This window comes from Lissotriton vulgaris, chromosome 5 (genome assembly GCF_964263255.1).
Source record: "Lissotriton vulgaris chromosome 5, aLisVul1.2, whole genome shotgun sequence".
NCBI classification, from domain to species: Eukaryota; Metazoa; Chordata; class Amphibia; order Caudata; family Salamandridae; genus Lissotriton; species Lissotriton vulgaris.
This window is the reverse complement of record NC_141693.1, coordinates 861,395,818-861,420,711: the sequence shown is the minus strand read 5'-3', so window position 1 is coordinate 861,420,711 and position 24,894 is coordinate 861,395,818. Positions and strand designations below refer to the sequence as shown.

Sequence of the window (24,894 nt, the reverse complement as noted above, 5' to 3'; positions counted from 1 at the left end):
ATCGGTAAATACCGATTCGGTAAAATTACCGAATAGTCAAGGGTGGCAGGGTGGCACTTTGACACCCTGTTGCACCCCTGATTCAGGCTTGTGTGCCATGTGATACACATACATGCCCTTAGGGCATGTATGTGTGCCACATGGCACAGGTGTACAAGCTCAGATTTGCATATACACAGGTATTCGTTATTTACCACCAACTAATAGTTGGTGGTAAATAACGAATCCTTAAGGCCCTGTGGCACTGTTTTCAGTGCCACCTACATCTCAAATTACCGATTCTGTAAATTTACCGAATCGGTCATTTACAGAATCGGTAAATTTACCGATTCGGTAAATTTACCGATTCGGTAATTTTTAAGGCCCCCTACATCTAAAACTCCAAATACCGGTCGGTAACGGCCGAAATCGGCCATTTCCGACCGGTATTTGGCCACCTACATATGGCCCCAAGTCCATAACCACTTTTTTAATCATACCTTTCACCGGCCTTATGAGATGGAACACACCTTCGTCCAATGCCCCTCTGATCAATGCACTTCAATGAAGGGACAAGTCATCACTTTTCACCTATTGACCAAACCCCACAACCGTTCAACAAATGGAGGGAAAGAGGAGACATTTAGTAAATGTTATCCTCTACCTGTATGTAGTCATAACATAATCAAAAAGAATAAGGTACCCCATAAAAAACCGGAACAACTAGAGATGTCTACTAAGACAACCTGCTAAGGTTATAAAGAAGCCCCCTCACCCGTGAATGTCTCATGGCATGCTTCATACTTTGGCCACTTACCCAAAATGATCATACTCTGGGTGGGCTCGACCATGTTCTGGGAGCTACTGATATTGCAGGGATGAATTATATATACAATTATCTAGGATGTAACCTTAAACCCTAAGTTTAATGATGGGCACCCTGATGAGATTAAAACTCAGTGCTGTTTAGTACTATTCCTGGATGCTGGACACAATTTATGGCCTTTGCGTCACTGATCTGGTGTACATGTTATGACCATCTGTATGTTGCCCATGTGAGTCAGGTGTCCTTCATCAGGACCCAAGTATGCCTATACAATATGTCTGCAACCCTATTGTGATATATATCTATACACACACTCATGCAATGCATAGATAGGGAGATGCACTGGCCATTCCATAATAGGGGTATATTAAGCCCTGTAGGGTAGGTGGTTGGACTCTGTATTCAAACTTACTCCAATAGTCCGGGTTCGCAGTGTTACCTAGTTCACCATGCACTGTCTTCTGATTTTGGTGAGTGGTACCTTATCTTTTTTTATTATGTTTCAAACCACACAGCCAACAATCTTGTACATACATCTCAACATCCTTATGTATATCTGCCCACCATAGTCTGCATCTTAAAATTCATTCAGTGCCTTTCATGCACACATGCCTTTTGTAAAACAAAGCAGCCCATTCTGAGCTTTACTTTCAGTAGTTTAGTCATTTCCTGTCGTCAAACCTTCAATCATTTCAAAATGGCTGTAAATGCGCCATCAACATTTATTCCCAAAGCCGTCCCTCTGTAATAAAATCCTCCATCATTTGGAAAGGCACTTTATCCCATGGTTTTTCCAATTAAAATGTCTAAATCCACTGAGGTGAACAAAACGTCAGACTCCTTATCAACCTTCTGTTGGTAGTCGTCCTTCATGCTAAGTAATTCACACGTAGACTCTTTCCGACAATAACGTACTCTACCCTGAAAACGTACTAAATCAGTGTTGCTGACATCTTGATATTGAGACGGCGAAATTTCCACCTTTTCCATAAATGACAATGTCAATGAAGCATCCGTGGTCGGGTCATAACCCAAATTATGTACATTTTATGAGCAGTTTGACCACTGGAACACCCAACACACAAGCCTGCAACTCAAAATGTATTGAGGAATGTTGACATTCTGCTCTACATAAAGAAAGTGAGGAATTATTTCATTCTTTACCTCCTGTTAAAGCACTGCATTCGAGTCAGGACCAATTGTGTCAGCTGTCATTGTCTGAAGACTTTCAATAATTCAATCTGAATAGACAACCTGTCTACCACCTTCTTTCACACAATTCACACAGCTGGTGCAAGCATCTCCCCACTTAAACTCGGCATGATTTTATAGCAAAGATTTTAACTCAGTAGCAAAATTGCCTATGAATTCTGAATAATATTCCCTATCGCTTAAGAAGGACATGCACTGTTCGTTATTCAGTGGATGTGGTACTTTCATGGTGGCTGAGGGACTAGTCCAATGATGCAGCATCTTACCCTCAAGAGAGGTTCAAGGTTGAGGCACACACACTTTCCCTCGGGTCCTTTTTTGTGATGTATGTGAGGATGTAGGGATATTGATTTGACCAAGAATAAGATGGTGAAACCTCACTGTGTGTCCCCTACACCCAGAAATAGTGGTTTCCTTCAAGGACTGGATGGCTCGAATTAGCTGCCTCCTACAAGCCAGTAAGGTTTTATAGAGTTGTTTAAAAATACCTCCCCTTTAGCTGGGAAAGTTGTGCATTGGAATATCAACCTGTGTGGAAACCTGCATCGCGCTTTCTTGATATAATATAGAAGAAACCAAGTGAAAAACCAGCACCTTGGTTTCCACTGTGACACCTACTCTCAGACTATGTAGTGTCTGGTTCAAACATCTGCGCTTTCTATACCAATTTACTGATCACGGTGACTAAAGGTGCTAATAGCGGCTCTCTGGTTCAGCAATTGTTTCATTACCATTGAGATAGCTCAGTGGATTAAGGCACTTGCGGCAAATTTGAGCATACTATAAATACTAGTAATGCCTGTTAACCTTCTGATGTAGATCAAATGAGCAACAATGATGTTGGGAACTGTAGTTTTAGTAGAAAACTTTGTAATCTCTAAAAATTCTTCATGGGGCTTGGTGTTTCGTGGGAATATAGTTACTATTATTGTCTTTAGTCATAACCCGTAGGATTTACCCTTATGTCTAATTTCAGGGTGGCCATCGTCTTGTGTAGTGGGAACCTGGAGCTGCCGCTCTTGCGGCAGTGCGTGGACCGCGCCCTGGCCCTCGACGGCAGGCTCTGCAGATTCTCCCTCCTCTTACCTGACAGCCCTGCAGAGATCTCAAAACTACTGGAGCTCCTGTCCCGAGAGGAAGTGAGGTAAAGGAAACTGCGTACATGAAGCTCCGGCAGATAACATGATCTTGGTATCTCTTTGGTGCTAATGACATTATCCACTATATAGAATATTGCTGTAGCACTTCGTGTGTGATGGGCGACCAAGGTAGGTGATTTGTCGTCGCATTAGATATTTTGACCTGCTTTTTCCCTCTTTCAACCCACCCGCAGAACAGAGACAGACGGTCCTGTAGTAAAATCAGGATATTCTCCTAGAACCAATGTGCCGAAAAGCCCATAATATTATAACAAGATTAAATCCCATACCAGACAATTCTGCAATAACTTTTCTTATTGCTCAAAGGTGCACCTAATGTACTTACTCACTGGCTGTCCCCACACTGTGGAGGTTTCATGGATATCAATTCTCCACACTGCGACTCGTGGAAGTGACACCACATGCCCTTCAAACCCCCAACACCACCACAGGGTGTGCCATCACAGGATCTTTGACCCCTGACAGCATAACAGGCTCTCACTTCACATGATATTTCCATGATTAAGGATCGCCTAATATACCACCTGCTGCCTCTCCATGCAGAGGTTTGCCCTTCAGTGTTCAACACTTCCTCCCCAGGCACATAGAAGTCAGCAGTGATTAAATCTGAGGGTTCAGATGGTAACAGAATCCCAGCTGTAATTAATACTAAGGGTCCCACACCACAAAAGACCAGAACACCGCAAGGTCCCCCTACAAAGGGAGCAAGTTAGAACCTCGCTCTCATTAAAACTGATGGATCTGAGACTTGCTGAAAGCTCGGACACCCAACCCGACTGCCATAAAAACAAAGGAATTTTGGGGTGAGTGACCACAGATGACATGGGTATTTGGAGTCTCGGAGCACTCTCAACATATATGTCAGGTAGGCTATAAAGTTTCTATTACACCACTGCAGTGAGAGATGGTAGGTTTATGTGTGAACTGAAATCTGGAACATCCATTAACTTTTTCTTTCACCCAAGCAGTGGTGGCTCCTCCGCTAAGGAAAGGGTCACCCCATTGCTCTGTGGGCAGTAGTTAAAGAAAACTAAAATGATAATACCTAGCTTTATAATCATTTCAGTTTTCTATTCCTGGTGCGGGTGTGGCAGGGCTGCCAGGGGAGGAGTGGTTTGCTGCATTACAGCCTGGGTGCAGAACATGCCCCATGCTCCCATTCCCTGTCGGAGCCCCGATCCACGGTGCATAGACCAATCACAGCGCTGCATTGCAGCGCTGTGATGGGCTATGGGAGTCAGGAGTCTGGGTGCTTCCTGTTCCTGCTTCCAGGAGCGAGAGGTGGCGGTGAGTGGAGTGAGAGATGTCGGCGGGCCAGGTGGCCAGCCTGAAGCTAAGTCTTTTTTTTTTGTTTGTTTTTTTCATTTAGAGCCCGCCCTGCCCTGCCACTCCTGGTAAATAGCGGGCACCACTGCACCCAAGCCTGTTTCATGTCATTGAAATTCTCAGACTCCAGCAAACTTTTGGTGTTCTAAGACAGACTTGGCCAACTTTGATAAAAATAGTGTTCACAATGTGTGAGGAAGAGAAAAAGTGGCTGGCCAAGAGGGGTTTATGTGGAGCATGCGAACAAAAACGTCTGAGTCTGATGATGATGCCCTGGAGAGGTATTAGAAACCCTGGATATTTTGTAATTCTGTAGATGTAACCTGTTGGAAGAAAGCGTTATGAAGGCTGTTGTAACGAAATTCTGGTGGCAAAAAAGGGCCACAGGTACTTCCCGCACAGCGAAAAGGAAGCCCAGTGCTTGTAGAGACCCCTTTACTAATGACTCTCAAGCAGTCTGATGTTTAAGCACACCCCATTATACAAAATTCCAATTTGACAACACCACCATCGCCCCACTATATGCAATGCAACAAACACATTCCAAACGAGAGACTCCTATTGTTAACCTACCATAGTAGTATTTTTAATACTAAGAAGTATTACTAGAGTTCATGCAGATCCTTTAACACCATACACACCCACCATCTTAAAAATATAAGAAGACACATGATAAACACATTGCAGCAATGATCAGCACAGTGCTTAATTTGAGTTGGTGGTTTCCAGTGCTCGGCACTGGCACTTTATTGTCAACATTGGCACTTGTGACAGCAGCCAGCTGTTTGTGTGATTTAGAGATGAGTAGGGCAACAGTTGTTTAATAATTGAAAAGAACAAGTGCATGTCACCCACACCAATCTTTGAGCTTTGAGCCTCCTACAGTCTGAATTGCCTCCGTTGTATCAGTGTGATAGTTCGTAGTTGTTTTGTTACCGTAATTGGCAGCATTGGCAGGAGCTATGGGTGGTGCGAGTTGCAGCGACACCCTGATGCGAGCCCTGGCACTTATTATTTTTACAAACTAAGCACTGCATTAGCAGTAAATCTACTGCATGTTTATGTGACCCATTCACTACCTGTTTTGGAAGGTGCCATCTACTGAGACCACATGAAGAGCATTGGTTCCCTCAGAACAGACACCATGTCCTGCAGAATGGGTGTGTCTGAGGCCACCCTGACCGACCAGCATTCACTTTACCGCATGGGAATGAACTACTAACCTGTTGCCTAAGGGTACGCAGTCAAATCTGCCTGGGTGACGCCTGTTTTTACTTCCAATGTTGGCAGTCAGTGGTGTGGATACCCAGTGAGGGTTTTAGAATGATTTATTTTGCACTTCATTGTTGCCCTCCTCTCTTTCAGGGTGCTGACGGTCACACAAGAGCGCGTGTTTGCAACCTGTGACTTGTTCATGATTGAGGTAAGCACATGTTCCCAACAGGTAGGGTTCATTTGCTCCCTTGCGCTTTTGAAGAGGGAAGGACCAAAATTGCAATACTGTTTTACACTCAACCGGGTTTTGGTGCTTATTTAATCCTCTTTCCCCATATACAGATCTAAACGATAGCTCCACATTCTAGGGGCAGATTTACGAGCCCTTTGCGACACTTTTACGCCGCCGTTGCGTTACTTTTGTGAAGCAGCGGCGGCGTAAACCATGCACCATGTTGCGACTTATTTACAACGTGAAGCATCTAGGCAGATGTGCCACATTGTAAAGCCCTGCGCCACATTAAACCTGTGTCAGGTTTAATGTGGGCGTTCCCTCGCAGGAAAGCCCCGTAAAACTGACGCAGTGAAATCTACAAGACTTCCCGGAGTCAGTTCTACGACGCTGCTGCGTCAAATCCTTACCCCTGCGTGAAGCAGGCGTAAGAAGTGGCGCACCACGTTATGTATGGGCGGCCCATGTGCATTGCAGGAGTTGAGTCACGCTTGCGATGCAACTCTAGCAATGAGCCGCCCGTACGCCACAAGATGCATCACGCATCTGCCCCTCCTTGCACCATGGTGTGCCACATTGTAAATGTGACGTAGCCGTGATGGTGCAAGGGGGGGGGGATTGCGTGACGCATCTGTTCTGGAGCATCCCTACTGATTTACAGAGATACGCCAGAAGTTGTAAATCTGCCCCTGAGTGCATAATTAATATTAATAGCCGGATACAACTGGCCTGTTTAAGGAATTTAGGCATTTCGCAACAAATAAGTGCTGGATAGATTCAGTCATAAAAATCCTAATGTCATAGGGCACCATTTTTATATAGATGTCTCAATAGAGCATTCTTCTGTATGTTCTTTTTCCTCAAGAATTAGTGGCATATTTACTGGAATGGTGCAGGGCAGTGCAGCAGGTTTCCTTGCTGTGCTGCTCTTTGTCACAGGGAAAGGGCAGGAATGTGCTGTGATTATTCAATACTGTACATTCCTGTCCTTTCCCCGTGCGCTGGCACCATTTCGGCAGCCTAGCGCCAACGCAGGACCCCTGGCACCATGGTGCAAGGGTACCTGTGTTATAGGCAGGATTGTTTCTGTGCAGGAAGTGGAACCTTTCTGCAAAAAAACAATCAATAGAGGCATTTCCCTTTTTCTATTCTGCAGCACACATTGAAAGAGGAAAATACAGGGAGAGATAAACATATTCTCGTTATGCCTCACCTAGGGAGGCATAAGGTTTTGACGCATTCCCTGGTGAACTAAGTCTTGTCTTGGAAATCTGGGAATGCATCAAAAACCATGGGAGTCACATGGAGACACCCATCACAATGCCCATGGAACGCTTCTCTTGTGCAGAGTAAAGCAACGCCGCACTTTGGGCTGCGTTGCATTACTCCATATTTGTGAAGCCATTCAAAGCTAAGCAAAGTGGCTTTGCATGGCTTCATAAATATGGCTGAGATGCATCACATAATGACAACTTTTCCTGCAAAGTTTTGCAAAGGAGACAGAGTGCTTGAATTAGAGTTTGGCTTAAAAAATGTGAAAGATATCCTGTCTACCTTATTACAAGTGCCGTACACTCATAATAAGGCAGAACGGATACAAGTTTTGTTTGTGATGGAGTAACCCATCCGCCAAAATCTCAATCAGGCCCAGAGCCAGTAACCAAACAAAGTTGTAAAGTATGTCACATTCACAAAGCTTCACATGCAGGTTAACTTTATCGAAAATATTTTTTCTCATAATTCATGTTTCGAATAAGAATTGTCCAGCAAAAAGCAGGTTTCCAGATAATTTTTTCTACAAAAACTAATTTTTGTAGAATTTTTATCCAGTACCTTTTATATAAAAATGTTGCCAACTTTGTAATTTTTATTAAGTTACAATAACTTTATTAAAATGTCATAGAATTTGTGAAGTCCACGTTTCCAGACATTATTTCACCAGAAAACATGAATTTGTGAAGTTACAGTTTCGAGAATTTATTCCATCAGGAAAAATATATGCACAATAAAATGGAAACCTTGAGGTGTCTTTCCTCAAGAAGCATTAGTAAACCGGGTGATGATGTTTACAAGATAAAGATCACCTCTTGTAATTAGTATGGAAAGGCGTCTCATCTACAGATATGGATTTTCATTTTTGAAGAACTTTTATTTTTATTATAGTTTACTCTCATCCATATCACAGATAAATGTTAGCTCTAGCAAAGCATAGCTTAAATGTCGAATTATTGCTCAGCGTATAAAAGGTGTGTATTTCTTACAAATTATTTGTTGTGTTTCGCAGAGATTTTGAAACCCTAGTACATGGATAACCTCCTTTAAAAATGATTTGCGCTATTTCTGCTACCTGTGTGATAAAACAAAAAAAGCAAACCAATTTTGCCTAAAAGTTAGTGGAGCATTTCACGTTTTAAAAGTGATGAAAATACTTTATTATTAATTTTTGACTACATAAACGCAAACATTTTTTATGAAATCCAAAAATGTTGGTGGTTATTGCAGTTTTTTGGTTGTAGTTTTGCATTTTTAGTTCCATAGTCTGATGTGGGTTTATAGGGGAATAGGGTGGGAAGTTATGTATTTGCCTCAAATTGTAAAGCGCTCTGATGTCCTTCGGGATCAAGTTTGCGCTATATAAAACTGTATAAATAAATAAATAAATAAATAAATAAATATGATTCATGTGTTGCCTAAGTGCTAATTAGGTGTGTACCAATTCTTGCTACACAACCAGCTGAAAAGGTAAAACGCTTCTGTATCTAGGCCACTGATCTTTTCTGTTTGGCAATTTACCCGTTGCAAGATGGACAACGGTATCGCCAGGGCCACTGTAATTATGCCGCTGGACAGGGCCAAATTTGCGGCAGGGTTGAGTAAATTATGCGGAACAAAAAGGCAAATTATGTGATAAAAGTGCAGAACATTTTGTTATAGTATTACTTTATTATTTCTCATTTTTAAATTCTGTAACACTGTTTGGACATTGGTAGTACCTCATTAGTACCACTTTAACACCCAAATATAGCAAAAAGCAACAGAAAGCTGAACAATTAAGTTTTGAAAAGGGGCTTCCACCAAACTGGAACGCGTGTCACTGCATTTTTAGTAACATTTGAGACATTTGAGCTAGAAGCAGATTATGCAGTAGATGATGGATTATGTGGCAAATGCGCCAAATCTATAACTATGCAAAAATTGCTGCGGCTGCACAATCTCATCATTCCACTGGCCCTGGTTATAGCTTTGGATGTTGTGTTGCTGAAGTGAGGTGCAGAATTATGTTTCTAATCCTGAGTACGAACGCTGATGTAAACAGACATATGTATTTGATGTTTAAAGAAAGATCACTTCAAGAATGAATTACTCTACATGTACATGTGATGTATTCACCCCTCTTCCAAGCTACAGTTTACATTACAGAGTACATATTTTGGAGGTAAAACCTGAGATACCATGAGCTCCTGCATCAACATGTAATATCAAAACAGAAACGTTCATTAATTATTAATTCAACTAAAGAACATTTGAAGGTACACTGTGTGTAAGTGAGGCGCACAGTTGGATTTCTTGAGATTGTTGTTTGTCTTTAGATAAGGCTACTTTTGAATGGGACGTCGCTTTTTGATGTCCTCTGAAACAGTGCACTTAGATCCTGGTTAAGACTCAGGTGGAACGAAGTTTACGCATGCTTCTATTTGTAAATTTGTTTCAGCCAATTGTGAGATGTTTGGTTTTTACCTCAACCAGTTTTACTGGGCATGCGGTAAGCAGGTATGATTTTTCCTGTCAAATATTCCGGAAACAAAAATTGCATTAGGCTTTGGCTGGAGCAGCAGCCAAGCCTCATTCCACATATTGTGTTTTTTTAGTTTTTTTTTTTTTAATGGGGGAGCGTACAGAGATCTACCCTGCTAGAAAAAAAGCTTCCCCTGCTTCCTCTACTCCTCCATTACACACAACACTCACATGCCTACACACACATTTACCACCTACTCTGAGCAGGTGGTAAATGTGTGTAGTAGAACCAGAGGAATAGGGGAGTCTGTGTGGTTTTATGAATAAACAAAGAGAGAGAAAGAGTAAAGAACCACTCTTCAACCCCTGCTTAGTTATATTGAAACAACAAAAGAGTGATCAAGGGTGTGCATCCAAACCAAGTTATAGGTTACACTCCCCAAAGGAAAGCAACGGAAGACAACAAAAAAGATGAGAGCGGGTTAGTGAGGGGACAATTTCTTGTTTAGTATGAAGAACCCTCACTCACCGACCTGGTCGGTGACATGCTTCATCATAGGGTTCCCACCGGGTAGATCGAATGTCTGCCCGGTGTGCTTCAACGCCTGATGTTACAGTGAAGCTGGTTTTTGTGTTTGTGAACAGTGCAAAAATAAATTCCTTCCACGCTGCCACAGTGAATACCTGGCGTAAAGAATACCCCTGCTGTGAGCCTACAGAAGCGGGACACAACGAGTCCACATGTAAGATTCCCCGAACAATCACAATATATTCATTTTTCCATACTATGGTGGCTGCTCCTTTCTTGGATGCGGCAAATACTATACGGAGTGCTTAGGGGCACGCATTGTTTAACTACATGAAACTAGTAGGCTTGCCCATAACTCTGAGAAGCACTGCCTTAGCAATCATTATAATTAGTGCCAATTTGAATGCATGCTCAATCGAAAACCATTTGCCTCAGCTCAGCATTTGCGCCACTATTCATTATAATATATTGAATTCACTTTGCCACAAAATAGCACATTGTGGTTTCTCTCTGGTGAAGGATGGTTGAGCGATAACCCACGAAAGTTAGAGTAAGTGTGTGTCTGCATTCACCACATGGGCAGCAATATATTAACTATGATGTTGCTTTGCTCCGTATTTTCCTCTTTTTATTTCTTCACAGGGTACTGGACGCTGGGATAAACCAGGATGTTCCATGAAACCGTGAGTTTGGTTCATTAACAAATCAAACCCTGAGGTCAGGATACACCTTAGTGCGTGTATACCGCCCGGGGTATTTTCTGGTCCTGATGAAAGCTCGGCTGACCAAGCCAATTTGAGCAGAAACATGTCGACCAACACTTTTTTACTCTAAGGACACTATTGGTTCTAACTTGTGACCTTTTGGCGTCTGTCCCACTTGTTTTTAAACTAACGCAATCTGGTCTCTCAATGAAGAATTTTTTGAGACACAGACGGCTTTCTTTTAACACCACCCAAAAAATTTTTTGCACTATTCACAAACACAAAAACCATCTCCGCTGTAACATCAGGTGCTGAAGCACACCGGGCAGACATTCGGTCTACCCGGTGGGAACCCTATGAAGAAGCATGTCACCGACCAGGTCGGTGAGTGAGGGTTCTTCATACTAAACAAGAAATTGTCCCCTCACTAACCCGCTCCCACCATTTTTTGTTGTCTTCCGTTGCTTTCCTTTGGGGAGCGTAACCTATAACTTGGTTTGGATGCACACCCTTGATCACTCTTGTGTGGATTTATGACCAGAAAAATTAGTCCCACACAGCAAGTCCCCGTTTTATGGGGTCTTACTCTTACCTGCATGGTGCTGGGTCAATTTTACCACCAGCAATTCTACAATTACCAGCAGCGGCCCTCCATTATTTTAATCACCAGGACTCTGTCGCGACCTGGAGGTGGGTCCAGGGGATGACACTGCTTGTGGGGAGTGATAGTGCACTCCCTTCACTGCGCATAAGGATTTGGCCGGCCAAATCCTCATGTGCATTGAAACTCTCCCCAGCGTCAGCTGCGTTGCTGGGTTGGAGAGAGCAGGCACAGGCTCCCAGTCTGCCTGGGAGCACAAGTTGCCGGCGCTCAGGCCAATCCCGATGCTGTTTTCAGGCAGCGTCAGGATTGGCCGCAGTGCAGTCTGGGAGCCTGTGCCCAGAGACGGAAAGAGCGCAATGCGTCGGGAGGCGGTGGCGGCAGGGTTCAGGTAAGTTTAAAAAAATTGTATCCCCGAACTCCTCCTTCCCTTCCCACCTCCCTCCCACCAACGTACGGCCCGCCGCGCCACTTTGGCAGGGAACAGGCCTCTTGTGAAAATTACAGGTGATTTTACCACAGCCCCAGTAAAGTGCAACTCAAAACCAGGGCCTTAAAGTTTTGAACTTACAGGTTCGATGCTCCCCTCCAGAGAAAAAGCCACATTTGCAGCTCCAAGCGGCAATCGGGGCTCTTTGCTTCCCCGGGGGGGATCTTGGAATACCTCCCCTTGACACGCTGACCCTACATGAATTGTAGACTTTGCACAGTTCGTAAGTGTGAATTGGTGAAGTAAGACTGTAGTTATCTAACTGGTCGATACTTAGTACACATTGACGATTCAAGTTACACATGCACCAGCAGTAAATGTGGGTTTATAATTTCATTCCTATGCAAGTCTGTTTTTTAGAAAAAATAATAATAAAGAAGGGACTCCATAAAACTCATACAGAAAAATTACCTCTGTGGGTCAGTTTACTTGAAAAGTTGGCTGATTTTCCCTCTAGCCCCGCAACAGAACACACACTCCATGTCCTTTTCTCAGAGGCCCCAGACATTGCGGCGCACATACAATCACACTGCAGTGTGGTTGGTTGTGCGAGCCAGGCGTGGTTTTAAATCTCACTGTTTTAGGGCGGCCACTTGGCAGGTTACGCTTTGTTTCCAGCACATTTTGGCGCCAGCCAAGTCCTCCATTCCAGGCTGTGTGGTCTCCAAAGCAGACGCAGAACAGGGATAAAAGGGACCCTGTTCGATATTGGCATTAAAACGCCGCATCCTACGAGCGGGGCAGTCTTTAAACACAGTTATTGCTCTATATATTCCGGCTTCATTGCAGCCCAGGGCATTCCTTCCAGAGCACATCTTGTATTTCTCATCTGGTCAGGTGTCAGGAGCGCGCTCCCAGGCGGACCGTGCACTTTCAGCCCCAGTACATGGCCCGCATAATTCCCAGAGTGCCCTGGCGCTTCCTGAGGCCAGGCCTGCTCCCCCCCACACGCCCCACCGCAGGCAAATCACCTCTGGAAAGGCGATCATCTTGAAAGGGCCATCGGCAGCTTGTTTTTCTGTCTTACCTATGCATATTTGTGTCGATATGTCAGAATCTTAAAGGCTTCTTTAATTATGCAGCGAAGGACCAAATTATGCGGCAGTGTTGACTAAACTATGCAGCAGGGAAATTCAAATATGTGACATAATGTGGAACATTCACTGGCAGTATTTCTTTACCATTTTATCACTGTGACACATATTCAGACCATCTGTGTAAAAGATTCACTTTAGTAGTACCATTTCAAAGCCCAAACTACAGCCCCCAACAATTTAAAGGTGACCAATGAGGTTATGTTATTTGAATCTTGATATAGTGCATGACCCGTCCCTGGAGATAGCTCGACGCTTGAAAGATAGGCTCAGGGTAGAGGCGGCGTTAAAACAGCCATGTTTTAAGGTTTTGCTCTTTTTATTATCAGGCAGACTTGGACATGCGCGCATACAGTGTGCATTGTGCTGGATCACATAAGGCTACATAAAATGTTTGATCCCTTTATGCCAGACAGAACATTTTTTGGCGGCATCTCCAAATTGTATACCAGATGGTGGAATACATTACATGGCAAGTGCACTAAATCCATTGTTATTTGGAAGATGCCACAGCCGCATAATCTTATATTTCAGTGGTCCTAGATATTATTTCCTCTTTACTGTTAAACATGGCAGTCACTTTGACGAGATTCGATTTGCTCTGACACCTAACTGCCAAATGAACCACCTATATAAAGTAGGGTGACCAACTGGCATGGGTGCAAATCCAGGACGCTGAGTGTAAAGATTCAGCACGGTTCAAAATTCAGGACAAAAGTTACGTTTTACAGACACATCAGAATAGGTCGCGCAATAGTATATAAGTAAGTAAATAGACAACCACTTAAGTACAAGTGAAAAAAAGTTTATGTTAGGTTGAGACAATTGTGCACTTCATGGTTTTTCAGCATGCACGCAGCTTTGAGCAAATGTGCTGACCTTTTTGTGGTAACAAAACTGCACCCACCTTTCTAGCCTCCCAGGGAAACGCCCAATGTCCATCCAGTCCGGCCTTGCTACCACCCTCCAATGGTGCCCCTCGTCTTCACATAGACCCTCTCTCATGTGTATTTATTTTCTTTTATAGTGCTGCTCATCCCAAGTAAGTAGGACAGGGTGTCAGAGTGCATTACATCACACACATATTGTGTAGATACGATGACTCATATAAATGTGAAAGTCAATCTATCGGAAATTTACTTAAGATAATAGGGATTACAAGGTGTAATCATTCTTTCATCCATCATTCAGTCTTTCACCATTCATTCTGTCCTTCCATCTGTGTGTCCATCCATATCAATATTCAACCATTTGCAAACCTTCCATAATCTATTCTTCCATCCATCATTCCACTCATCCATCCCTCCATCCATTCACTCATCCATCCCTCCATTCATTCATTCACCTTATCTATTCGTACACTCATCCATCCACTCTTTTACTCATCCTGAGGTTCCGTGATTCTGAACCTGTTCAATAAAGGTCGTCGTATCTAGACGATTTTGGTATCAGCGGACCGCAAATGACGAGTGCGGCATGTGCAAGTGTTTTCGTCATAAACGATCTATGGAAACACTACATATTCAGGGATTTCGTTCAAACCTTCGGGTTCCATTTTGTGTACGGCAGCCATTTTGTGGTTGCTCTCACATAGGCCGATGACTACGGCCGAACGAGTCCTTGGGACACGTACACCTTTAGTTGACTTTTGTGTGACCTGAACAAGCTGACTCCCTTGCCCGAGGCTGACCTCGTTGAGCCAGTTCCTTATTAGGCAGCTGGTCAGATAGAGATCAAAGAGCAGGACATTGCTGAGTTTATGGTACATGCACACACCCTTCTATCTTGCTTCTCATCTGCTTCTGTTCCTTCCTTTATGGCTTAATTTCTGATATGGGTTGAGGTCTTTTATTATGTGTCCGTCCGGCCTGTCCGAGCAGGAATGTTGGATTTCGCCTAGTCATTTCTGGTGGGATGGACAATGGAAAGTGGGTTTGTCGTCATGCGATATGTTTGAAATGTCATCATCTGATTGGTTCGTTTGTATGTAACTGATGCTAGCCAGGAATGTGAATTTTAGCATAAAAGACGATGTTTCGCTCTATGAATTTGTGCAGTCTCTAGCGAACCACCCGTGTTGTACTTCGTAGACCTCTGTTCCTGGTTGCAGCCAATAAATTTGGTATTTGACGTCACCGAGAAGTATCCCGTGTCTCTGTATTCTAAGACAGGTGAACCCGAAGACATTGGGCGTTTCCCCTGGCGCCGCTGGGTTCTAAAACCCGGTTCTTCAATCCATCCATTCACTCATCCATCCAGCCATCTTTCCTTTCACCCATCCTTTCACTTACTCATTCATCCACCCAGTCAATCATCCATCCACCCATTCACCCTTTCAGTTATCCATCCTAACGTTCTCCCTCCACCCCCCTTTCATTTAGCCATCCATCCTGCCATCCATCCACCCATCCATCTACTCATCCATTAATGAATTCATCCATTGACTCTATCACTCATTCATCCTTTCACTCATCCATCCATCCTTTCTCTCATTCATCCACCCTTTCACTCCTTAACTCATCCATCCGTCCTTTCTCTCATCCATCCACCCTTTCACTCCTTCACTCATCTATCCACCCTTCTGTCCATCCACCCTCCCTTTCACTCACTCATCCAGTCTTACATCCACACTTTCACTCATTCATCCATTCACCATTTCAGTTATCAATTCATCCATCAGTTCACTGGTCCATCCACCCATTTACTTGCCTGTCATCCACCCTTTCACTCATCCATCCATCTTTTCACTCATCCATCCATCCTTTTACCCGCCCATCTACCCTTCCACCCTTCCACCCATACATCCATCTATTTACCTTTTCTCTCACCCATTCTTCCACTCGCTCATACATCCATCCTTTCTCTCATTATCCATCAGATCACCCTTTCATTCATCCTTTTACTCTTTCACTAATCCAGCCAGCCATCCACCCATCCCTTCACTTGGACACCTTTTCACATTAATTATGAGTTGGGCCTTTGTCAGCAGAGTTGCAGACAGAAGAGGCCCATCAGGGACTTCACCTCTGCTGTAATTCCTAAACCATGGGTGGGGCGGGGGAGGGCTTAATATGCCCCTATACATAGGCAATCCAAAAAAGTGGAAGTCATGATTCATGCATGATGCCCAATGCCACTGTGACGTGGTGTTGTTTCTAGGGCTTTAAGTGGGATGATAAAATTGGGGGATCTCTCCAAAGGGGGTGATCGATATAATTAAGGGCATGGCTTAAAACACCTAAGCTCAATATCTGTGCTTAGAATAGTGTGCCGCCAGACTGGTAATTTGCTGCTTCTTTCATTGCAGCCAGATATATAACACAACAAGTAATGTTACACCTACAAGCCAGAACTATTTGCTTTGTCAATGTTTGCTAATTGCATAAAATAAAAAAAAGTAGCAACCATGGATTTGTTGAATATAACATTGAAAATGCATCAGTTTTAAAATGATAAGACAGTGAAAGACCCATAACCATTTTTTTTTAACTTGTTTCACCACCTTTTCTTGAAATGGATTCTCACCAGGCAGCATGGGCGTTTTTGTTCCTTTCTTCCACCTGACTGAATGCCCTACCCTAGACCGAGGTAGGAGGGGCCCCAACACATGCAGTAAGAGCCCAGACAGGCCCATTGTCTTTCTGTATGTGGCAATCAGCCGCAGACAGAATGACAATGGGCGGGGTGGGTCTGCTCTGGTGCTCAGAGGAGTGCGAGGCTGCCCCATCAGGGAGCTGAGGCTTCTGGCAGGGGAACAGTGATATTCCCCAATCTCCAAAATTACGAACAAAAGGCTTCCGTAAAATGGATCGTCACGGACAACAGACGTGAGATCCAAATTACGGACGGTCCGTGAAATTTACGCTCAGTTGGTCACCCTAATATAAAGCTTAACAGAATTTAAGGGCAAATTTAGCAATAAGATTAAGATTTAAGACTTGAAATTTGGGGGAAGCGGTCAGTGTATTGTTGGCTGCGAATTTAACAGATTATTTTGCAGGATTTTATTTTAATTTATTTTATTTATAAGGCCCGGCTGTAAGGTGTAAACAGATGCCACAATGGATATCCAGAGGGGGCAGAGAGGGATATCAAGCCATTTTGAGAGGCTGGGCCTCCTATGGAGGTCTCCAGCTTTAGGGCCTTTAAGGCTGCAGCTTCTGGAGTTACCAATACCCAGGTACTTCTAACTTCGGAGTGTGGTGTTTACAGGAATAATAGGGATAACCTTGAGGTCCCCCTTACAAAAAAAGGAATTACTAGGGAATTGGTAATTCAGGGTTCAATTTTGCTAGTAATTTCACATATTTGGTTGGTGGACTTTAGCAGAATCGGATGACAGATCGGGAACAGATCTCCATCTGAGCCATCGAAGTACCAAATCAGTGTTGGCCATGCCTCAAAAGCCTGTCCAAAAGTATGTGGTCAAGCATGTGTTCCTCATGAATGGGGGGGTTTCAGTAATGTGCTGATGTGCGTCTCTTAGTTGGCTATGCCGCAGGACTCTATAATACATACAAATGGACTCAAGCAGTGCCTCACCTTTGAGGCCTAGGGAACGCTGAAATGCATTTGGGTTTCATGCATTCTCATTCAGAGAGGACCTAGTCTCCCAGTGCGAGTTTACTGTCACTTTTGGACTGCGTCAAGACCTATTCCCCTGTGTGTAATGGCATATTGACCCTAAATGAAAGAACAGATGGTGCAGACACTATGTACCTATAATTAAGTTTAACCCCTTGGGCACGATTGCGATTCTGCGCCTGTGCGGCCGTATTTAAGAGTGGGCGGGCTCATGACGGCCCCCAGCCATCATCAGCACACGAGCACCTTGATGCATAACGGCTGGGGGCCATCATCAGCATGGAAAGGGGTTAATGTAAGTTTTCAACACATCAAGCAGACAGACAACTCTGGTCAAGAAGCAGGAAAAAAGAATGCCTATGGGGAGACAGCATAATCCATTAGTAACATAGCACTTACTACTGTATGCTTGTAGCCTCAAAGCACTGTAACTTAAGAGTATTAAAAGTATTTTAAATTTGGCCTCATACAAGGTGATCTTATGGGCCCATGGATGGACTGCCTTATCTGTATTATCTATGGACTGTAGCTCTCCCAAGAACCGGTCTGTCATAAAACTCTATACTAGAGAAGGGTTCATGTTGGCTCCAATCAACAGAGACATACAGGTCTGCAGGAGATTCCGCTTCTCATAAGATGTTTTCCCATCCAAATACAAAATAATTTAGTATGGCCAAGATGGCGCTTACACTCCCAGGGCAGAAATGCTTGTTTTCTCGTCCTGAAAATAGATGTAGGACCATTCCCTTTGGATGACTCCATTGCAGCACCTACCTCAAACGCCATTAGCTCTGTCATGGCGGACCGGATATCCCTATTAACCGCAACATATATTATTCTATAGGAGTAATTACTATTGCCATTTTGCTTCTAATAAGATGGTTTCATATTGAAGTACAATTCAATCTCCTCTGGCCAAAATAGCACTTTTATTCCTTAGTCAGTATTGCTTGTTTTACTGCTCTGGAGACCGGACTACACACACCACTAATGATTTTAATCTGCTGTTCAACCTAAACACCGTCCGTTTTGGCATCGTGGACCACAAAGACTCAATCTCGAAAGGACCATCTAACTTAAAAATGGTAAGCAAATTCACGGTCTTATTTCAACTCTTTTCTTTTGACCACTGTTTAGAATACACTTTGTTAGATTATGGTTTAACTCCAGGCAATCTCGCCCCTTTGTCTTCCGCATTACCGGCAACTGACTTGCACCCAGGGGCATATTTACAAACCCTTTCACCACCGGAGCGTCCATTTTTTTGACGCTTTGTTGCCGTAGCACATTTTCCGGCTTTTCAAGGTGGAGCTAAGCCACTTGGCGTGGCTTAACGGTAGCTTGTAAATATGCCCCTTTCCACCGCAGTCCTCTGCAGCAAAAGAGGGGGCAATGGGTGTTGCTGTGGGCTTTCCCCCGCAACACCCATTGCTTTTTGACGCGGCCCCAGATTTACATTGCTGAGGCAGGGCCAAAAACAAACACCAGGCATTAGAAGGCGATAGGAGGAAAATGTATTCATTTCTCATAATTTTTGCTCTTCCATGTGTGCTGCTTTCTGCAGCACACATGGAATGAGCAAATCGCGATTATTGATTGAAGGTGTCCCTTCCTGTACATTAACAATCAGGCACCCTTGCCACATGGTGGCAGGGTGCCTGCGCAGGTGCTAGGCAGCTTTTTTTGCACCAACGCTAGGGGAAACACAGGGGCACACCGTATTCTTCAGAATGTGAATACAGAACATCCCTGCATTTTTAAAATGTTGGCGCCCGGCGCTGCCAAATTTGGCACAGCTCTGCATGCCAACATTTCTTTAATAAATATGCCCCTAATGTCTACTTAACGCTGCCTATCTGCTTCTTGTTGTCTGAGTGGCATTTGGACATTGCCTCCCCCCTTGTTGAAACACTTGACTTTATTTATGGCATTTCACTTTGTATAATTACTTTGTATAGTGGTAGTGGCATTCAGCCATTACCTTCCCTTCTGCTGAAATGCTTGACCCTATTAATGGTATTACATTTTTGCATATTTGCCTCGTGCAGACTGAGTAGCATTCGGCCATTGTCTACTCTACTGCTGGAACTTTGTGGCCACATTCAACTATATACATATATACCACTGGAAGGCATCAACTCTTTAGCTCTCCAGAGGTCCTCATTTGTAAATTAAAAACAAAAAGTATTCAAACAAGCTATAAGAACAGGTAACGTTCATTTATACCAGAATAACAGCTAACCTCTGCCATTGCCATGTTAATAGTCATATCTATACAGGAGGGCTAAATGTAACTGCACTCTCAACTGTACACTGTTTCACTTCATTTTCTCATCATGCCATACTTTAACTCAGTCTTAAAGTTATAATAATCACTTAATCACGTATGCAGATGTCTATCATGAACGGGGATTAACACCTAGAACATTTATTATCATTTTGAAAATATCGTTTTTTTGGTCTGTATTTTTTCATTTTTGTACTAGCCTTGAAAAAGCCCTTGGCTTGCATGCCCCTATAGGGCAAAACATGTGTTGGCAATTTTGAAGTCAGTCTATTTGTCATATACAAAGTGTGATTTGTAACAAGACTTCAAGATCAAACCCCCTCCCTTCTTTGGACTGAAAATATATGTTAGAAGGTGTCTTCTTTTCTACAAACAAGCAAGAAAAAAGAAAGCAATTTATTGTGAAAATCTTGATGGAACATACACATTTCTAATTATGTTTTTTGTAAATTTCAATTCTTATCCTAATTGACCTATTCGAAGGAATCCTTGTAATCTTTGAAGGATACACTCATCTTGGTTTACAGTTCTGTAGGAGAGCTCACTGGGTGCTATACAGTTTTAGGAAAGGTTCTGCCTAAAGCATGCCCGGGACGTGCTAGGCCTCACCTGGAGCTCTGCATGAACATAGAAGAAGGACTAGCTATTGGCCAGGGCTGTTTACTGAGGTTAAGAATTCTAATGATACAGAACAGAGGGGGATCACCACTCCCCTGAGTCAGGTAGTCTGCTGCCTTTACTAAAATCCTTTGGGAAGAAGCTGTGTATGGTGCTCAGACTCTCACTAAACCCTACCTGTACTAGCTGTTCCTATTTACAGTCACAGTGGCGAGAGGAGTTTATATGATGATGCTGCTGCAGCGATTTTTTCTGTTTCCTGCTTATGCTCCTGAGGTGAATACTTCAGCTGATATGTCTTCATAGATATGTGGGCCACACCATGTGCAATATCCTAGATCCCTTAAGGGTGCCGCGGGAGAACAGGGAGTCTGTGGGCAGTGCTTTCCTTTTTCCCCAATGCCCCCCTAATTATGGAAGCCTACAACCATTCACCAGCTTTTCTTGTGCCATCCACACTTGCTAACCATGTACCACCTCAACAGAGGCTGGATTCTGCCACCCACTAGACAAGTAAGTCAATCCCGTGCTTTTATCTGCCACCTGGAAGAGGACCCCTTGTTTCTATCTCATGCCTTATTTTCTGGGACCCTCACAGCTGACGCTATTCCTCATTGAGGTTTGTCTGACCAACCATTAGCATCCCTAATGATGCCCCTGCTCAGTATTATTTCTTATTGGCCAGGGACCAATGCTACCATTATAATTTCTACATTTGGATGGAATTATATTGTATTACTCAATTTATATAGTGCTTGCTACCCCTATGTGGGGCACTGGAGCACTTGCCTACATGAACAGCAAGGTACGCCATGGAGAGTGTGTTTCTGGAAGGCTATTATATTTGTTTTTGATCCTATGAAGATCATTCTGTTGGCTTGTTTCATGTGTCCCATGCCCCATGTTCTGTTTCCTTACAAGTGTCTGTTTATTGCTTTGAGCAAGTCTATGTTTTGTATGGACATTATCTAAGTAGTGAGGTACACTCTCTTTTCATCCAGCACCTGGGTTGGGAACTCAGCACAATCTCAATCAGAGGCCCTATTGTCTCTGTTTTTTTCCATGGCGCAGGACGCCTCACTCTCGCTTGAGCTGCAGTATCACCAAGAACATGGAGTGGTGAAGACTCATGGTTGCCCTGACCACCCAAGAAACCTGTGAAATCTGACTATAGCACTCATTTTACTGACCATGAAAGGATGAAGGGAGGACTCCAAACCCATGAATTGTAGGTTATACAGAAAACCTGGTACAACAAAAAATGGTCTCAGCACACTAACAATTTGATAAATACTGTTAGAGAAAAGTTCTTATATACAGTTATATTTCAACACATGTTCCAAGTAAGCACATAAGAAATAATCCAAATGTAGTCGGTGTTCTTTTTTTCAAAACTTTTTCTTCCTTTATTATTCAGAGTAAGAAAATTCTTCCATTCGATAAAATCATCCCACACATAGCCATAGCCAACGCGTTTCGTCTCTTTTTCTAGAGACTTCTTCAGGGCTTATAGTAAGATGTGTAATCCTCTCAGTAATTTCGCATGAGAAGAGAAAATTCAATGTTGTTTCTCCTCTGAAAGATTTGGTGAATCTCTATTCAGATCCAGTTTAGTGATCATAAAGGGTAATTCAGCCTTCTATTGTGGCTCCAGGAAGTGATTTAGGTCGTGTGTTCTGGCATCATAACCGCGCTGCAACTCCCGATACAAAGCGTCTCTCTTTCTTACTCTGAATAATAAAGGAAGAAAAAGATTTGAAAAAAAGAACACCGACTACATTTGGATTATATCTTATGTGCTTACTTGTAACATGTGTTGAAATATAACTGTATATAAGAACTTTTCTCTAACAGTATTTATACTAAGTATACCAGCACTTGAACGGTTAAGGAAGAGGTAATGTGGACTTCTGGCCATTTAAGAGCAATTTTGCCATCAAAATGAAGGTTTTGTTAGGGACAAGCTTAAACTGTCATTAGACTGCAAGTAAAGAAGTTTAATTTGAAATGAAACTTTTCTTCTAATCATACACATAACACCTGACCCAACTGTGTAGAGATCAGACCAGCATTTTCACTGGAGGTTCATGGCCGAAACTAGTAGACACATAATCCCAGATGACGGCACTCCTTACACCAGCAGATGTTGAGAACAGTGTATTCTTTATACCGCACCAACATTTTAAATGTAGCTTCTTCGAAGCCCTAAAAAGCTGAGGTCCAAAGCTTGTCCTGAGACCAAAGCTGCCACTTGGATCACATTTGATAATCACCTGAGCGACGTAGGCCTTCATCCCCTATTTTAGGAGTTTTCTGTAGGGGGTTATGATTTAATGATTGATGTTGAGTGGCTTGGAGAGTTCAGGGGTTCCAGTTGAGCTAGAAGACAGTGAGTGCCACTGTGTTCACAAAGAGGGAGCATCAAGGTCGCGACTACCACTCTGGCAGTCCAGCTTCTCTGGAGGAGGAGAAGGTGTAGTACTCAGCAGAGATGTCTCAGTCAAGACTTCAAATGGCAAAACAGGAGGTGAGATTAAGTAGAAAACAGGAAAGAGTAAGTTTCAACAAGAGGACAAGAAGCTGAGTTAGCAGAGACCTGAAGTTGTCCAGTGACAGATTCGAGTAGGTCACTGGCCCCTCCATACACAATGAAGACGTGAACAACACAGGAGATTAAAAAGTCAGCTTGATTTAGAGTTGGGTGATAAAGGAACTGCTAAATACAGTGGAGAATGCAGCAATGGATTTATCGCCACCAAAGTGATAGTATAACGGAGGAAATTCATTGGTGGATTCTCCTCAGATCTGACCACTTATTGCACAAAAAATAGGGGTTTCCTTTATAACTCACTTTTATTCATCATCAATGCAGTACACGAGCAAATAACTCCATATATTCCAGTCTGACTTATTCAGTGCATCCTTCCTAGACCACAAACATCTATGTGTCATGCCCAGATGCAAGAGAGTCCCACATCCCAACAGGGACTCAGATCAGTGTGCCACACACATACAAAAGGTACTAAAATTGATTCAATTTTCCTGTTCCTTTCTAGATGGCTTCACCATGCCATTTTTAAATGCATGGCTACAAGAATAAAGATAGAGAGTAATCCCGGAAAAAAAGTGACTCAGATCAGAAAGTCTACAACTTGATCTGCAGCATGTCACTAGAAGATAATACATCCTACATAAGGGGTTGGATTCTGAGTTTCCGTATTAATTTTTCTCAGAGACAAGGACCAAGCTGTAAATGCAACAGGCAAGGAACAGAGGCTGAGTTGCTTCTCTACAATACAATAGAACCAATTTACAAAGAGACAAGATGAAAAGAATAGTTTCAATTTGCGCACTCTCTTTTTAAGACCCGTCTCTGAATTTGCAATGCAACCTATGCATTAATAAGTCACGTCGCAAAATGTGTAGCCGTAGACCGTCACAGGACGACCTGACTAAAGAATATCAATTAAAATAATAAATTAAGTGTTTCCCATTTGGCACTACATTGTAAGGAACAGATAGTGGAGCTCTATCCGTTCCCCCCGGGTGTTCCCGTTTGTGTGGAGGGCGCAACGGCATACAATTGGTGTCCCCGCTCCCATTGGTCAGTCTGGGTCATGCGGGGATCCACCTTTAGGCACAACCCTATTTAGGCGTGGCATCTGGAATTCTGTCTGTTTGGTCTTTAACACCGAGTGCATGACTACGGTGCCTCGGCTGTAACGCCTCTTATAGGAAATCTCATTGTGCTTTGTTGCATGAATACTATGCTTTTAAAATAGCCATATTTTAATATTTTACTTTACCTTACTGTGCACTGAGACCTTTACTTACCTGACGCTTCTCTTGCCCTGTGCCCCGTTCCACCCCGGGTGTTCCCGTTTGTGTGGAGGGTGCGACGGCATACAATTGGTGTCCCCATTCCCATTGGTCAGTCTGGGTCACGCGGAGATCCACCTTTAGGCACAACCCTATTTAGACGTGATGTCTTTCTACGCGTACAGCAGACGCGCACAGCGTGCGCATGCCAAAGTTAAGCCCGTCTGCGCCCGTCCGTGCTGAGGACGCGCCAGGAGCCAGGCGGGCTGCTCCCCGCTTTATCCTTCCGGTAGGGAGTACCTTATATTCACTCAATATAATACTCTCCCTTAGACAACTGTCACCCTAGGCACAGAATAATTGCTGAAAAATCCAGCCTTCTTTATGAATGATTCTTAAATCCTTTTTGGTTTCATTTATTCCGTTTTATTTCATTAAACTTGAGTTTAGTGTTCAATTCACACTGTATTTCATTTTTTAAAG

The 24,894-nt window shown here is 43.3% G+C and overlaps 1 protein-coding gene across 1 annotated transcript in view; it reads left to right on the top strand.

The window, feature by feature from the left end:
- Nucleotides 1-24,894, top strand: part of LOC147711712 (uncharacterized) — a 251,462-nt gene that overhangs the window by 218,042 nt on the left and 8,526 nt on the right. Inside the window, exons 10-11 of the mRNA XM_086922427.1 lie at nt 2,994-3,161; nt 5,869-5,926. Of these exons, the coding sequence (XP_086778553.1) occupies nt 2,994-3,161; nt 5,869-5,926 (226 nt within the window). The remainder of the gene's footprint in view (nt 1-2,993; nt 3,162-5,868; nt 5,927-24,894) is intronic.